The sequence below is a fragment of the Sinocyclocheilus grahami genome, unplaced genomic scaffold (genome assembly GCF_001515645.1).
Source record: "Sinocyclocheilus grahami isolate Dianchi unplaced genomic scaffold, SAMN03320097.WGS_v1.1 scaffold7.1, whole genome shotgun sequence".
Classification (NCBI taxonomy): Eukaryota; Metazoa; Chordata; class Actinopteri; order Cypriniformes; family Cyprinidae; genus Sinocyclocheilus; species Sinocyclocheilus grahami.
The window spans coordinates 2,963,170-2,980,419 of NW_015505186.1; the positions used below are offsets into that span (position 1 = coordinate 2,963,170).

General features: G+C 35.7%; 3 protein-coding genes across 3 annotated transcripts; 2 read left to right on the top strand and 1 right to left on the bottom strand.

Annotated features, from left to right (window-relative positions):
* Positions 1 to 343: 343 nt before the first annotated feature.
* On the bottom strand, positions 344 to 4,443 carry LOC107589205 (proline-rich protein 11-like). Its single transcript, XM_016277572.1, has 10 exons — positions 4,362 to 4,443; positions 4,176 to 4,285; positions 3,619 to 3,760; positions 3,424 to 3,546; positions 2,949 to 3,143; positions 2,754 to 2,840; positions 1,634 to 1,743; positions 1,474 to 1,545; positions 1,271 to 1,367; positions 344 to 1,125 (listed from the first exon to the last, which is right to left on the bottom strand). Exons 1-10 carry the CDS (start codon positions 4,374 to 4,376, stop codon positions 1,084 to 1,086), a joined length of 993 nt encoding a protein of 330 aa, XP_016133058.1. The 5' UTR covers positions 4,377 to 4,443; the 3' UTR covers positions 344 to 1,083.
* A 174-nt stretch (positions 4,444 to 4,617) lies between these two features.
* LOC107589216 (serine/threonine/tyrosine-interacting-like protein 1) lies at positions 4,618 to 6,461 on the top strand. The gene is given in 7 exon segments (XM_016277582.1): positions 4,618 to 4,888; positions 4,991 to 5,052; positions 5,169 to 5,268; positions 5,360 to 5,493; positions 5,584 to 5,833; positions 5,941 to 6,053; positions 6,135 to 6,461. Coding segments are annotated over 7 exon segments (894 nt in total). The 5' UTR covers positions 4,618 to 4,785; the 3' UTR covers positions 6,267 to 6,461.
* Positions 6,462 to 7,382: 921 nt separating this feature from the next.
* Positions 7,383 to 11,892, top strand: LOC107589842 (transmembrane protein 120A). Its single transcript, XM_016278397.1, has 12 exons — positions 7,383 to 7,563; positions 8,745 to 8,863; positions 8,973 to 9,089; positions 9,369 to 9,428; positions 9,592 to 9,687; positions 9,858 to 9,947; positions 10,338 to 10,403; positions 10,617 to 10,678; positions 10,782 to 10,874; positions 10,969 to 11,033; positions 11,345 to 11,413; positions 11,589 to 11,892. The coding sequence occupies exons 1-12, from the start codon at positions 7,486 to 7,488 to the stop codon at positions 11,697 to 11,699; spliced, it is 1,026 nt and encodes a 341-aa protein (XP_016133883.1). The 5' UTR covers positions 7,383 to 7,485; the 3' UTR covers positions 11,700 to 11,892.
* The last annotated feature ends 5,358 nt before the right edge of the window (positions 11,893 to 17,250 follow it).

Sequence of the window (17,250 nt, forward strand, 5' to 3'; positions counted from 1 at the left end):
TAATTCAAAATGTTGATGAATACTATAATATATAAACATAAATATTAGATAAAATCTTAATAGGTCAATCAGAAATGTTGCCTTTGCAGCTAATTGCAATAAGTTTAAGTTGAAATATTAAAACGACTAAAGAAATAAAAAAAGCAAATAAAAATTACAAAAGCACATACAATTTTTAAAACCTAAACTAAAATGTATTAATAAATTATTTAATAGTATATAAATAATACTAAAATAACAATGTACATTTTATAAGCCAGAAATTAAATCTTTGCATTTTCTTTATTTAAATGCACTCATTTGCACTGTAAATAAAAAAAACACATACACATTTTCTGTAGGTACAATATTTATTAAACGTTTTTTATTAATTGCAATATTTTTTGCATACAAATAAAAGTGGCTTTAGAGAAATATTGCAAAAGACCCTTAAAATACAACATTAAGACATTGTAACATGTAATTGGGTGTTACGCCTCAAGCCCACCGGTAAACATACAGTAATACATAGAAATAAAACATCCTGAGTCTCACAGTAACACGACTGGTTATGTCAAGCTTTGCTTCACGTTTTACCACACACACACATATCAATGGCGTATTGAATTTATAGATCACTAATTGACTTGTCTCACACCTGTACAGACTTCAATACAGTACTATATTTTAAAGCCGAGTTAGTTCGCACGTTCTACAGTCATATTCAGTAACAGTGACACTGAACCGCATGTTCAGTTATGTAGTTCTACTAATTATACAATTAACCATATCTAAAAACATGCTCAAGATGATGTGCATTTAATTTTCATACAGTGTGCATTTGTTATTATGCTGGTGAGCATGTTTTGAAAAGGGGGTTCTGATATAAAAGCAGCAGGAAGCACATTTCACATGCAACAAGTATATAAAATAACATAGCAGCGAGTAACATCAAATACTGTCCTGTCACTAAAATAGTTACCGTAGTAACATGACAGTATGAGAACCAAAGCTATTAGCACAGTCACAGTACACATGTAAAAAACAACAACAACAACAACAAGACTGGCCATGCAATAAAAATAAAACAGTCAATTTCTTTGTTTAGACAGCCTTGAGTGGTGATAGTCCTTTTGTTAAAGCACTCTGTAAAGAACAAAAAAGAATTAAATAAATCATTTTCAGCTCATAAATTCATGATTATATTGTTAAATAAAATTACCTTTTGATAAAAAGAACTTTAAAAGGAACAAATTCTGTGATTCTTTTTGGGATAAAGCTGTTTACATACCAGGTACTGGTTTCCTAAACCTCTGGTCATGCTCGGATCCATGCTTGAATCCATCACATCATTCTCTTTGTTACATAGTGGTGTGCCACCAGGACTCCTAAGAATATAACGAATGAGAAGTATAGTACAGCTAGATGTGATGTCTGCAGTTTTAGGCATGTCTTGGCTCTGATTCCAACAATACAAAGTAAAAGTGATCTTGCCTCATTAAGTTGACTTTTCGAAGCTGTACCCGAAGATTCATGGGATTTTTGGTTGGTGTCCTACAGACAGTCCTACAGAGAAGAGCACAAATTATGTATAGCAAAAACCAATGCATTGCTTTGAAGCAAAATAAATACATTTATTTATGCACAATTTTACCTGCAAAGGCTTGATCTAGACTTCAAGGGGAGGTCAGGATTAAAGCGCCGTAAACGGACTTTCTGCAAGTCTGCGAGTGTGACCAGTGGTGAACTTTTCTCTGGAGACACCTGTGAACAAATGTGCCATCACAAATATCGACTCAATGCAGAATTCAATGGAAAATTGAGGACACAATTAGTGGTCGACCGATATATCGCCAAGGCCGATATATCGGCCGATATTTGGCATTTTTGAAATATCGGCTTTGGCCTATACGTTTTTCTGTTTGGCCGATGTGTTCGAGGTGGGACTTTTAGTTTGACGGCGCTGAGTGCTGCAGCGCCTGAGCCTACAGTGCTCACATTCTCCTTGTTCGCCGTCATCGTTCAGTTCTGTCTAATACGGATAGAAGTCTGTCTAATAATTAGATAGAACTGTTAAATAAAGGAATTAAAATGTATACAAAAAGTATTATAACGATTGCTTTTATATTATTAGTAATAGAACATTATAATACTTTCTCGTTTGCCGTCAGCATTCAGCAAATACTCATTTACATAATTTAAACAAATCTTTGAATGGCTAATAAAATTTTTATTTCACAAACCTTGCAAACTTAGTCGAAACCAGTTGTGAGATCTTGTGAAGTGTGCATGTGACTTGCATGATCGCGTGTTCTCTGCTTGAATTTCGGTCCGTGCAAATTGAATGCTTTAAACATAAATTCGTGATTTCAAATTATGCTGCACTTGCCCACTGTCATGTTCATGTCATTTTCACTGTGTGCTGTATGTGTGATGCGTGTTATAAGTGTTACCTTGGCTTTATTTGAAAAAATATAATTCCCAATGCACACAAACTTCCCAGAATACTGAGTGCTCTGTTGGTTACAGTTTACTTCCTTTTTAATCATAAAATTATAAAAAATATTTATTTGTGGAAAATACTTTGTCATCTAAAGTATAAGTATGTTTACTTTACAAAATTATTTTTTTAATCCATTTTCAAATGATTTCAAATTTCTTAAATATTAATGAAAATAAATACAATTATATCGACCACCCGGCTTTTCAAGATATCGGCATCGGCTGTCAAAAACCCAATATCGGTCGACCACTAGACACAATCTTTAACTCACCTGAGTTTTTTGGCCTGCAGTCACTTTCCTTAGTCGTACTGTTTGAAGAGCTCGAAGAGTCACAGCAGCAGGGCCATTTTGCTTCTCCTGTTAGGGGACAGGAGGAAAATGAGTGCAAAACCTAAAATAGTGCAAACCTTCATAACTTGTTTTCTCAACAAGCAAAGTGAAGTGAATTGAAAAATAAACTATTACCTTCAGAGAGCTAGTTTGTGTAGGTTTTGGGGGAAGTGAGGCCATCTTCGGAGCAGCAAGTGTCAACAGAATTTGAGGAGGAGGAAGAGGAGGTGGTGGTGGTGGAGGTGGAAGTGAGACAGGCGGAGGTGTTGAGTGCTGAACACCATCAGGCATTTCACATTGACCGCCTGCAGTCTTGGCTTCTCGATACAGCTATCAAGTAATATTTTATACACTTTACAAGCAATGGAAATGAAAATAATTAAAGAACATTCTTTTCAGTATAGCTGGAGGAAGAGGAGGAGGCGGGGGAGGAGGAGGAGGTGGTGGCAGAGGTAGAGAGTGCTGAACACCATCAGGCATTTCACACTGACCGCCTACAGTCTTGACTTCACGGTACAGCTATGAGGTAATATTTTATACACATTACAAGCACTGGAATTTTGAAAATAATTAAAGAAAATCCTTTTCAGTACAGCTGAAAAATTCCAACCTTCAAAGTGGAATGCAATAGTGCGATTTCCCTTTGCAGCTCCTCTACTTTTTGGTGAAGGGACTCCACTCTTTCTGAATAGCCTCTCCAGATAAAGACGACATTCAAGAAACCGGAACAGATCTAAAAAGACAAGCAGTTCAGACACTGAAAAGCTCTTTTGAACTCTAATAAAATGAAAAAAGAAAAACTTACTTGATTAATCGTCTTTCTGCATTTTTGCATAACACGTCCAACTGCAGAAAACAGAGCTCCAATACTTAGTGATGAAGACCGCGGTTTAGTGGCTTGAACACTTGTCTCCTCCATAGTGTCCCCCTTTGATTTGTTGTCTGGACTGGGTGGAAGTATTACCAGAAAGTAAAGTAAGTATATATATAGATATACAGTTAGCTCATAAGCCTTTTATTTTCAAAGTCTTACAGGGATAGTTTACCCATATTTTGTGAAATATCTTATTTTTTTTTATAATACAATGGAAGTCAATAGGCACCAAAACTGTTTGGTCACCAACATTATTCTTCAAATATCTTCTTTTCACAACAGATATTATTTCAGCAAATGAAGTTATTATTTTGTCTTGTGGAATATATGTAAATATCTATCTAGCATATTTGATCTTAACACAAGCATATACATGGCGTGTACATGATATGTGGTACAACAATTCTAAACTATACTGCAAGTGTATATGAAAGCACTGTATATACAGGCGTTGCTTTTGTAGATGCATAAGTAATTCAGTTGCTCACACAGGGGCCATTAGTATGGCAGGAGTCCCAAGTGGCATCTTGCTCTTTATGGCCCAGCGTCGACTGCAGCCATTTCTCTTCCTCCGCCGCTGAAAGGCACTGCCGAGGACCTGGAAAGGAATCACACATCGTTTAATGATTCATGATTTACCGATTTAAGTAACTTAGCTAATAGTAACAACATACCCCGAATCCAAGCATATCCGGAGTTGCTGACACTGACAGATGTCTGTCTGATTTTGAAAATAGTTCCTTTTCGTTTACCCTCCAATAGGATTGCAGCTGAAGTGCAATGGGGCGGGGCTTAACTTTTGATTGGTTAAGTAAAACGGAAAGGGTTTGCATCTGGAGCGGAACGCTTTCAACCAATCACTGCGGCGGTTTGTCTGTTACCATAGCAGGAGCGTAAACACAGAGCATGATGTTTGATCGTAAGCAAAAACAGTACATTTGTCTAGTTGGGTTTAAGAAACATTTCGAGCAGTAAAAAGTAAAATTAAGTATCAAGCCAAGACGCGACAATTAGTAATTTTTAGTCAAATATAGGTCTTTATATTTTTTGTTTAGAGACATATAGACATCAGCATTTTCTGTGCTCAAGCTTTTACTAATGGCTGGAAAAGTCTTCTGTGAGGCAACAAAACTGTACAACATCCTAAATCAATACACTTTTCTACCAAGGCTAGCAGAGAGCAACTATCTTTGTTTGATTGGTAAGCATTAAGTTATACTGAAATACTGACTGTACATTGAACGTACTAATTCAAACACCAGCAAATGAAAGTGAAAGTATAATAACAGTCTTATTTCTTCAGATGCCCGTGCAGCAGAATCATATAACTTCAGCCACATCATTACTGCCAGAAATGCTAAATGGGTATGTTTCAGTTTTATGTTTTTTTCCCTCTAAAGTTTATGTTTTTTATATCCTGTTTCGCTACACTGTCGAATATCAAATCACCACTGGTATTCTTTTTTGCTTGCTTTTCAAAGGATTCTGATGGGAAGTTTATTATACCCTTGGATGTTGAGGTTGAAAGTATGAGATGCATAATTGTCTATGACAGTAGTACACATTCACTGTCAGATTCAGGTAAGACACTACATGTTCTAACATGTTATGAACTCTGCTAAAAATGTTAGTGCAGCTCTGAAAGCATCCTAACTGTATGTTTTTCTTATAGGTCCAGCTATAGACTGTGCAGACAGCATAGAAAAATCAAGCCAATTTCCTGTTCAGATTCTTAGTGGGGGCTATGAGAAGTTTTCTGCACTCTACCCGTTCCTAAGAACTCCAAAGATTCTTTACAATATTAGGGTATTATTCTTAATAGATCATAAATTAAGTGTTTTTTTTTTGTTGCTGTTTGTAAACATATTTAATGATCATAAATACTTATGTTCATAGGAATTGGAGAGCTTGAATCCCTATCCTGTGGAAATCTTGCCAGGCAAGCTTTATATGGGTGATTACAGGCAGGCCACAAACCTTCAAATCCTTAAAGATCTGAAGCTGAATGCTCTTGTCAATGTCTCTGATGAATGCAGTCTTGTGTGAGCCAACCCACCATTTCATATATACAGTGGGGCAAAAAAGTATTTAGTCAGCCACCAAGCAGATTTGATCACTTCATTCGAGAGAATGTGTGTTTTTATTGGTAAGTACTGGGAGATTTTTTTCGTCCAGTGGATGAACAATAACTCAAATATCTAAAAAGAAAAATCTGATGTTTAGTTATGATTGTGGGTGTTTTAAACATTTCAGGTTCACATCTCAATAACTCTTCTTCTGTTTTGATATTCTCTACTCTTGGAGTAAGCCGATGCTGTGCTGTAACAATGGCATATCTTATGTATCACCTCAAATACACACTTAAGGTAATGTTTTTACTTTTTGCATTGATGTTACTGACAGATACTTTTTAAATATTTCTCACCTGTCATATCTGAATATTTTAGGAGGCATGGAATCATATTCAGCAGTGCAAAGCCAACATGAAGCCAAATCGAGGATTTGTACAGCAACTTTCTGACTGGGAACTTCAGACTCTTGGGAAGAGAGTGACAGATATATCAGAACCCAACTACTGACAATAACAACATTTAACATCATGTGCGTATTCATATTCAATGACTTTCTACAGTCACTAATGATACAGAATCATAGATGTTTATTTAATGTTATATATCAATTAAAATAATATTTAAAAAAACTACTTCCAGTAAACACACTATAGACTATATTAGAATGTATAAAATAGTTCTAAGATTTTCATCCACTTTACTGTATGTTGCTTTAACACACACACACACACATATAATGTGTTGTAAATTTAATAAACCTTTTACAAATTTGCTGCCGAATCATCATTCCTATGTCATAATAAGAGGTTCTGTCTGCAATTTCAACACTGACACTGAACTCTAGTTATTCACATTTGGTATATTCCCTCTCCCTCTTTATGGGCGTCTATGGGAAGTCAGTCGGTAGGCTACAGCGTCTATGACGGATCTGTCTTGTTTTGAAAGCGCTCATTGGTCAGATTGCAGGGAGGGGCGTTTCATTATGCCGCGGGGTTGGTCTCTGATTGGCTACTCTTGTTGTGAAGCTGCGTTCAGATGACAGACGTCTGTCAAAGATAGCGAGGCGCTCCGACAACGGTGGAACAGACCTTTATTCTCTTCACTGAAACATCATGTGCGTATTCATATTCAATGACTTTCTACAGTCACTGATGATACAGAATCATAGATGTTTATTTAATGTTATATATCAATTCAAATAATATTTAAAAAAACTACTTCCAGTAAACACACTATAGACTATATTAGAATGTATAAAATAGTTCTAAGATTTTCATCCACTTTACTGTATGTTGCTTTAACACACACACACACACACACACATATATAATGTGTTGTAAATTTAATAAACCTTTTAAAAATTTGCTGCCGAATCATCATTCCTATGTCATAATAAGAGGTTCTGTCTGCAATTTCAACACTGACACTGAACTCTAGTTATTCACAGTTGGTATATTCCCTCTCCCTCTTTATGGGCGTCTATGGGAAGTCAGTCGGTAGGCTACAGCGTCTATGACGTATCTGTCTTGTTTTGAAAGCGCTCATTGGTCAGATTGCAGGGAGGGGCGTTTCATTATGCCGCGGGGTTGGTCTCTGATTGGCTACTCTTGTTGTGAAGCTGCGTTCAGATGACAGACGTCTGTCAAAGATAGCGAGGCGCTCCGACAACGGTGGAACAGACCTTTATTCTCTTCACTCTACCTTTCATCAAATACACTCTCTGGAAATGTTATTTAACCCGACTGGTTTGAACGAATGTTTACAAGAATGGGAGGATCTGGAAAAAGACTATCAACAAGTTCAGGTGAGGAGTCTTTCTTTCTCCACTGCTAATCAGATAGCACTGCTCTGAACTATGAGATCTTACTCTTCCATCTTTAAATGTTTTTATATACATTGTATTTGTTTTTATGTACAAATGTATCGAAGTATCGCTATGAACAGCTAATTGTATCGATAGGCTTCAGCTTTGAGCACTAGCTGCTTAGCAATTTAATCCTTACCAACTCACAGTATAACAGTGGTACAATAAATACAAAAAAAACACATGTTTGTAGCTTTTTATTAATAAATAGCACCTACAGTTCCCACAAAAATAACGTGTAATTGCAATATATGAAGTATTCTGCATTGCATCTGTATGGGTCAATGACAAACAATAATGTACAATATCATAAAAAGAAGAATTTTTAATACACATGTGCCAAGTTAATAGAAATATCAGCCTTGGATTAATAATGGTTTCAAATATTTATGAGACACACACACACACACACACATATATATATATATATAAAATCTAAAAATGTTGGTTAGTCCACACAGATGGTGAAATAAATAGTAATAATAAGCCTTTAAATACACCAGAAATATCAAAATGACTGTTCATCACGAGATAGGCATATACACATTTGTAATGTCTATGTTTGTTGCACAGGAGACACATCGACTTTACAAATACAAATGTATCGAAGTATCGCTATGAACAGCTAAATTGTATCGATAGGCTTCAGCTTTGAGCACTAGCTGCTTAGCAATTTAATCCTTACCAACTCACAGTATAACAGTGGTACAATAAATACAAAAAAAACACATGTTTGTAGCTTTTTATTAATAAATGGCACCTACAGTTCCCACAAAAATAACGTGTAATTGCAATATATGAAGTATTCTGCATTGCATTTGTATGGGTCAATGACAAACAATAATGTACAATATCATAAAAAGAAGAATTTTTAATACACATGTGCCAAGTTAATAGAAATATCAGCCTTGGATTAATAATGGTTTCAAATATTTATGAGACACACACACACACACACACATATATATATATATATATAAAATCTAAAAATGTTGGTTAGTCCACACAGATGGTGAAATAAATAGTAATAATAAGCCTTTAAATACACCAGAAATATCAAAATGACTGTTCATCACGAGATAGGCATATACACATTTGTAATGTCTATGTTTGTTGCACAGGAGACACATCGACTTTACAAACACAAGCTGGAGGAGGTTTCGAGACTGCAGGATAGCTGTTCTTCTTCTATTGCACGGCAGAGGAAAAAGATAAAGGATCTCAATGAATCCCTACAGGAGTAAGTCATGAGTTATACAGTGGGTACGGAAAGTATTCAGACCCCCTTAAATTTGCTACAAATAAATGTTATTGATCTATGTCTTATATTTCTTTTTTTTCTATCATAGATGCAGAGCGGTAGTGAATCCAGAAGATGTAAATAAAATAGATGAGATCCAAGATTCTATAAAGGAAAGATCAAATGTCTTCTTTGAGATGGAGGCCTTCCTGCCAAAGAAAAATGAGTAATGCAAATGAGAGATAGCTAATGTCACCTCTGTCACACCCTCTTTTAAAATACACATTATCAGCATTTACTATTCAAAGCAGGTCATACAGCTCTGTATTTGCCTGTTTCTAATTCAGTGTTGACCTTAAAATACTGTAGACTAAAGGTGTGGTATAGAATTCAAAAATAATTCATAGTGGTGTGTGGATTTGCAGTTTACCTTGTTCAGACACATACTATGATTCGGCAAGCACCTGATGCTAACATGAAATACTTTACTCTGTTTTTGTTGCAGGTTATACCTTAGTCTTGTTCTTGGAAATGTTAACGTTACACTCCTTAACAAACAGTCCAAGTAAGTTCTCCGAACAGTCCTATTTGATTAAAATGTTTAGAAAATTTCTCAATAGCCTTGTGATCATCATCTTTAAACATTGTGGTGTCACAAAACGCAGTCATGTTAATGAGTCATGAGTCATGTGATTTGTCTGACTTTTGCCTGTTTCTCAATTGTACAGGTTTGCCTTTAAGGATGAGTATGAGAAGTTCAAACTATACTTGACTGTGCTGCTCTTGTTGTTCTCATTCACCTGTCGGTTTTTGGTCACCTACAGGTACATGTTTATTGCAATTTTTTGAGAGTGTAAAAGTGTACTTTTTTAAATTTCTTGTAGAAACAGCCATTTAATCATTGGTTATATGTAATGCTGCATGTTTCACTAATACATGTGAAATAATCAATTGAACTTATTTTTTGTCTTTCTTCCCTTGTGTCTTTTGACAGGGTCCTAGATGCACATTTCAACTTCCTGCTGGTGTGGTATTACTGTACATTGACAATAAGAGAGAGCATCCTCATTAATAATGGCTCCAAGTACGAATAATCATATGATTATACTCTTAAAAATAAAGGTTCTTTTCATTTTATGTAATAAATGTAACACTGCCTTTCAATAAATGATAAAGTGAGACTAAAGAAAGAGAAATAAAGAAAGATGTTTTTGTAGGCATCTATTGTTCCATGAAGAATCTTAAAGATCCATGGAACCTTTCCACAATCCTCGCATACATTTTTTTTTTAAAGTGTTCTTTTACAAGAACTATTCACTGGAAGGATTTTTTGGAACACAGAATGGTTCTATGGCATCATTGTGAAAACCTCCGTTTGGAACCTTTATTTTTTACAGTGTATGTATTTTTGACATGTATTAAATCAGTACTACAGGCTATACTGTAAAGTTTCAATACTTGGCCTGTGTTTCAGGATCAAGGGCTGGTGGGTGTTTCAACACTATGTCTCAACATTTCTCTCTGGAGTAATGCTGACCTGGTATGACACACTTCACTCTTTAACACTGTGAGATATTACAACATTACATCTTTGAATCTTTGGTACTTTAATAAAGAGTATTTTTGTTTTTAAGTAGGCTAGTACACTTTATAGTCATTTTTGAGGAACAGTAGAACAGAATAAGTGTGAAAAAGACTGAGATAGTATGTGTGAATATCTGATGTGCGTCAGCTGTTCATGTGCGTCTCACAGGCCAGATGGTGAACTCTACCAGATGTTCAGAAATCAGTTCCTGTCCTACTCCATGTATATAAGTGAGAACTTCTTCCTTACAGCATTAATAACACATTCAGTGTAATAATGATTTATTCATTGTTTTATTTAATCATTTATTTTTCTTGTTTGTTCTCCCTTCAGATTTTGTTCAGTTTCTCCAGTACTATTACCAGAGTGGCTGCTTATATAGACTCAGAGCTCTTGGAGAAAGACACAACATGGACCTAACAGTTGGTGGGTAGTGTGTTGTTTTGTCTGTGTGTCTGTTTTTCCTTATTCTATTGCAGAATTATCAGCTAACACGTTTTCACATGTGCTTTATGATCAGAGGGGTTTCAGTCCTGGATGTGGAGGGGTCTGACCTTTCTACTGCCTTTCCTTTTCTTGGGCCATGTAAGTTTGATACTGTGTTTGTTAATCATGGGTTGTTTTGCAATAAATGCAATCATCTTGCATGGACAAACAGCTCACTTCCTGTTTTGTGGCAATGTAATCATTGTTTTAAAGACTTCTTCTGTGGCACACAGTGCCAGTTTATAGGTGTAATGTTATTATAATTTACCTGTGCTTGAATTACAGTAACAGGCAAAAGAAGACTTTACTTAATACTGACATGAAATGTTGACATGGGTATTCAGAAAGGTTCTGATGTAATTCTATTGTTATTATGCTGTGGTTCTAACCGTCTTATTATGCATATCCAGTTTTTCCAGCTTTATAATGGAATTACACTCTTCCAAATGGCCCAGCTTCCAGAATGGAAAGAGTGGCAGGTCAGTTTTTCAAAATAATTTAAAATGTTTACATCATGTGCCAACACATATTAGCTAAATGACATTATATTTAACTATCGAAGATGTGTATGTTGCTTTAAGCCAGGAGTGTTAGTATATCTTTTTTGTGATTATGTTGAAATCATTTGTAATTAAAATGCTTTCTTTTTCTTAGGTTCTCATGTGCGGCTCTACTTTCCTTGTTTTGTTCATGGGAAATTTCTTCACCACCCTTGGTGTTGTTTACCACAAATACATGGATCAGGACAAAGCCAAGGCTTTATAAATGACGGGCACATAGGCACTGCTGTACTCTTTATTAAAGCAATTTATGTTTTATATGAATGTTTTTTTTATGTTTAATATGAATGTTTGCTTGTGGTTCAACCTGGCTAAGTTAAGATTTTTGTAAATGTGTCACAAAGCATAAGGGATGAAATGTCTTTGCCCTAAACCTAAAATATTACATATTTTGCTTTTATTTTATTAAAGCACTAAGTGTCATGGTGTTTTGCACACCATATGTCAAAGACAGTCATGACATCCAAATATGATAACAGTGTGTTTATGTTTTCTTTTTACACACCTTTTTTAAACACCTCTGGCCTATGTTTAAAGCTGATTGGAATGGGCAAGTTAATGATCTCGAAGACAGAAGCTAGAAGACAGTTATGGAAATCATTTGCTATCAGTGGCATTGTTTCACAATGTCACAACATGACTTTACCATCATAGGACTATGACACCTTCATGTGAGCAAGAAGCATGTGCAGTCAGCCAAATGCTAGGAAAATTTCAATGAATTTTTTCAAAAAATATCCCTTAAGTGCCTTCAGCCGAACGTTAGGTCCGAGGTTTTTACTATTGTAAAAGACATCTCATCAACTTGCATTTTAAACCAAAAATTCCAGTTCAGTTTTTTTAATTCTCTTGTCTTTATTTGACAACACTCATAGCATTTATAATAACTCAGAATAACTACGGTCTCAGACAGGCGCCCTTCAGTTCTAAGTGAGGAAAAAAATGCTGCAATTGACAATCACGTCAGAATAAAAATTAAATAATTTCGAAAAACACGTTAACGCATTCTAAACATTACAACAAAGCAAAAAAGTAGAATCTGTACAAAGTTAAACTGCTGCTTAATATCACGAGGGATATTTGAACTTGCGCTGGCAACCCGGCGTTTCAATGTGACGTAAGCTCGTGCTGTGCCCCTCGCTCCAGCTAACCGGAGGTATGTGTTTATTAGTGTGTATTCTGTTGAATTATATTAATAGCCATTCCTAATAGTTTAATTTCAATCCTTTTGTGAAGTCATAAACAAAAGTGAACATTTTGTGTATGTACGCGCGTATGTCTGCCCTTACAAAAAGCACTGTGGCGATGGTAGCATAGTACAGTGATAGTATCAGATGGTAACGTTACACAATGTGACTTTGCGACGTGATACTGAGTGATTGACATATTCATGTACAATGGACGTCAAAATATTTATACAAAGACATGTTAAATGTCCAAAAACATGTCAGTAGTACAGTACTTCTGCTTTTTAAGACATGAGGGCTATTTTGTAACACGTCATGGCTGTTATTGAGCGATAAAAGTTTCTGTGTAAGGACTGACATTTAATTAGCAATTGACGAAAGTCCTTCAAAGGAAAGGGTGTTTTGTAATTGGTCATCATTATGCAATTACATTGAGTCTTCAAAAGAGGGCACAACATGACAGTCACAAGTTAAACTGAGCCCTGTTCTTCAGATTAAAAAAGGTTCAAACATTTTTTAACATATTAAAAAAGGTTCAAACATTCACTGATGCTCCAGAAGGAAACACGATGACATGATCAAAAAGTTTTCACCCCCCGGCTCTTAATGCATGGTGTTTCCTTCTGGAGCATCAGTGAATGTTTGAACCTTTTTTAATAGTTGTGTTTGAGCCCCTCAATTGTCCTCAGTCTGAAAAGATGGATTTCAGAATCATACAGTCACTGCTGGAAAGGGTTCAAATATGCAAAAGATGCTGGAAAACTGAAGAATCTGCGGGATATGGAGGATTTTTCTGAAGAACAGGGCTCAGTTTAACTGTTCAGAACAAACAAGAGACTCCTGAACAACCATAACAAAAAAAAAGAAAAACAGTTTTGGATCATCCAGGTAACCACACACAGTATTAAGAACCCAGGGTTCCCAAACTTTTGAAGGGGGTTATTTTAATAATTTAAGCAATTTGTTTTTGTCTTGTGGACTATATGTAAAAAAAAAAAAAGTAAAATATCTTACTCAGGGCACAGTACTAAATAACAAATAACATGCATTTTGTATGATCTCTCTTATTTTGTTAAAATTATTCACATTTTCACAGATTCTGCAAGGGGTTCCCAAAGTTTTGCATGCCACCGTATATTATGTTACCTACATGGCCACAAACTATGCAAGTAAAAATGCAAACGTTTTTAAAACTATCTATCTATACTGTCTATCTATTCAATTTTTTTTACATTTTATATATGATTATTAAATTATATAAATACAAATTGTATATGTGTATATATAGTGTGACTTCCTAATTTATGTGTGTGTGTGTGTATGTATGTATGTATGTATGCGTAAGTCCCTTCAATCAATTGTAGACTAATACTAAGTGATGAAAACAATCTGTTTTCGCAGACATATCTGCTTTCTGAATTCTGTGAAAATGGAAGACAGTGAATCCCAGCTGCTCGCCGATGAGGAGCAGACTCCGGAGCCTCTCCTCAGCTCTCTGGACATCTTCCTCTTCTCTCTAATCGCAGGACTTCTTATCTACTGGTTCTTCTTCCGAAAAAAAACAGAGCCTGTTCCAGAGATCAAGCCATTCACTCCAGTGTAAGTGCCTGATTTTAAATCCCCTTCCCCCTTCATTTGTTCTCAAGAGGGAAATATTACACCCACACACATTTTTCTGCACGACTGAAATGTTGATCAGAGCTTTAAAAGAGTTTTGTAAAACACAAGCACAATATATCTGTTCCATCCCATAAAAGTGTAAATGCAAATGATAAAGTTACAAAACTAGCATATGCATTACAGCCCATGGCAGAAACTGTGTTATGGGGCTCAAATTTGCAATAATATTTTTGTTGGATGGCCTGTTTATAGTTTTTCTCCCCATAGACCTTTGGCCTTGTTTGAACAAAGCATCGTTTCTGCACCATGGCTCGTTCCTAAAGCACTTTGTGGTTCAGTTGGTCATGGGTTCCAACATTGCAAAGTGGTGACATCATGGGATCGAGAGAATGTGCGTGCATTACATTTTGTGTTATGGTCTGTAGCAGCTGAGACACAGTTCATATACACAGTGGTTATGTGTCATTGTGAATGCCAACAGCTACTTATTTGTTCACAAATTTTCATATGCCATGTATGAAAAAAAGTGAATTTCCTGTTCGGTTTTCACAATGCTCAACAGTCAATGACTCAGTTAGTGATATCAAACATTAAACTGAGCTGTGTAATAAACAGAAGGATTATATGTGACCCTGGACCACAAAACCAGTCTTAAGTAGCACAGGTATATTTGTAGCAATAGCCAACAATACATTGTATGGGTCAAAATTATCGATTTTTCTTTTATGCCAAAAATCATTAGGCAAGGCAAGTTTATTTATATAGCACAAATATACATATTACAGGTGCATCTCAATAAATTAGAATGTCATGGAAAAGTTCATTTATTCAGTAATTCAACTCAAATTGTGAAACTCGTGTATTAAATACATTCAATGCACACAGACGGAAGTAGTTTAAGTCTTTGGTTCTTTTAATTGTGATGATTTTGGCTCACATTTAACAAAAACCCACCAATTCACTATCTCAGCAAATTAGAATATGGTGACATGCCAATCAGCTAAGTGATAGTATCAGATGGTAACGTTACACAATGTGACTTTGCGACGTGATACTGAGTGATTGACATATTCATGTACAATGGACGTCAAAATATTTATACAAAGACATGTTAAATGTCCAAAAACATGTCAGTAGTACAGTACTTCTGCTTTTTAAGACATGAGGGCTATTTTGTAACACGTCATGGCTGTTATTGAGCGATAAAAGTTTCTGTGTAAGGACTGACATTTAATTAGCAATTGACGAAAGTCCTTCAAAGGAAAGGGTGTTTTGTAATTGGTCATCATTATGCAATTACATTGAGTCTTCAAAAGAGGGCACAACATGACAGTCACAAGTTAAACTGAGCCCTGTTCTTCAGATTAAAAAAGGTTCAAACATTTTTTAACATATTAAAAAAGGTTCAAACATTCACTGATGCTCCAGAAGGAAACACGATGACATGATCAAAAAGTTTTCACCCCCCGGCTCTTAATGCATGGTGTTTCCTTCTGGAGCATCAGTGAATGTTTGAACCTTTTTTAATAGTTGTGTTTGAGCCCCTCAATTGTCCTCAGTCTGAAAAGATGGATTTCAGAATCATACAGTCACTGCTGGAAAGGGTTCAAATATGCAAAAGATGCTGGAAAACTGAAGAATCTGCGGGATATGGAGGATTTTTCTGAAGAACAGGGCTCAGTTTAACTGTTCAGAACAAACAAGAGACTCCTGAACAACCATAACAAAAAAAAAGAAAAACAGTTTTGGATCATCCAGGTAACCACACACAGTATTAAGAACCCAGGGTTCCCAAACTTTTGAAGGGGGTTATTTTAATAATTTAAGCAATTTGTTTTTGTCTTGTGGACTATATGTAAAAAAAAAAAAAGTAAAATATCTTACTCAGGGCACAGTACTAAATAACAAATAACATGCATTTTGTATGATCTCTCTTATTTTGTTAAAATTATTCACATTTTCACAGATTCTGCAAGGGGTTCCCAAAGTTTTGCATGCCACCGTATATTATGTTACCTACATGGCCACAAACTATGCAAGTAAAAATGCAAACGTTTTTAAAACTATCTATCTATACTGTCTATCTATTCAATTTTTTTTACATTTTATATATGATTATTAAATTATATAAATACAAATTGTATATGTGTATATATAGTGTGACTTCCTAATTTATGTGTGTGTGTGTGTATGTATGTATGTATGTATGCGTAAGTCCCTTCAATCAATTGTAGACTAATACTAAGTGATGAAAACAATCTGTTTTCGCAGACATATCTGCTTTCTGAATTCTGTGAAAATGGAAGACAGTGAATCCCAGCTGCTCGCCGATGAGGAGCAGACTCCGGAGCCTCTCCTCAGCTCTCTGGACATCTTCCTCTTCTCTCTAATCGCAGGACTTCTTATCTACTGGTTCTTCTTCCGAAAAAAAACAGAGCCTGTTCCAGAGATCAAGCCATTCACTCCAGTGTAAGTGCCTGATTTTAAATCCCCTTCCCCCTTCATTTGTTCTCAAGAGGGAAATATTACACCCACACACATTTTTCTGCACGACTGAAATGTTGATCAGAGCTTTAAAAGAGTTTTGTAAAACACAAGCACAATATATCTGTTCCATCCCATAAAAGTGTAAATGCAAATGATAAAGTTACAAAACTAGCATATGCATTACAGCCCATGGCAGAAACTGTGTTATGGGGCTCAAATTTGCAATAATATTTTTGTTGGATGGCCTGTTTATAGTTTTTCTCCCCATAGACCTTTGGCCTTGTTTGAACAAAGCATCGTTTCTGCACCATGGCTCGTTCCTAAAGCACTTTGTGGTTCAGTTGGTCATGGGTTCCAACATTGCAAAGTGGTGACATCATGGGATCGAGAGAATGTGCGTGCATTACATTTTGTGTTATGGTCTGTAGCAGCTGAGACACAGTTCATATACACAGTGGTTAT

Bases quoted from the DNA above. Each gene is read 5' to 3' on its own strand.
- LOC107589205 (XM_016277572.1), bottom strand. The intron at 3,144-3,423 runs GTTGGAATTTTT...ATTACTTGATAG, and splicing joins TATTGCATTCCACTTTGAAG to CTGTATCGAGAAGCCAAGAC. The intron at 2,841-2,948 runs GTAATAGTTTAT...GTCCCCTAACAG, and splicing joins CACAAACTAGCTCTCTGAAG to GAGAAGCAAAATGGCCCTGC.
- LOC107589842 (XM_016278397.1), top strand. From the start codon at position 7,486: ATGTTATTTAACCCGACTGGTTTGAACGAATGTTTACAAGAATGGGAG. The intron at 7,564-8,744 runs GTGAGGAGTCTT...TTTGTTGCACAG, and splicing joins AAGACTATCAACAAGTTCAG to GAGACACATCGACTTTACAA. The intron at 9,090-9,368 runs GTAATGCAAATG...TTTTTGTTGCAG, and splicing joins TTCCTGCCAAAGAAAAATGA to GTTATACCTTAGTCTTGTTC.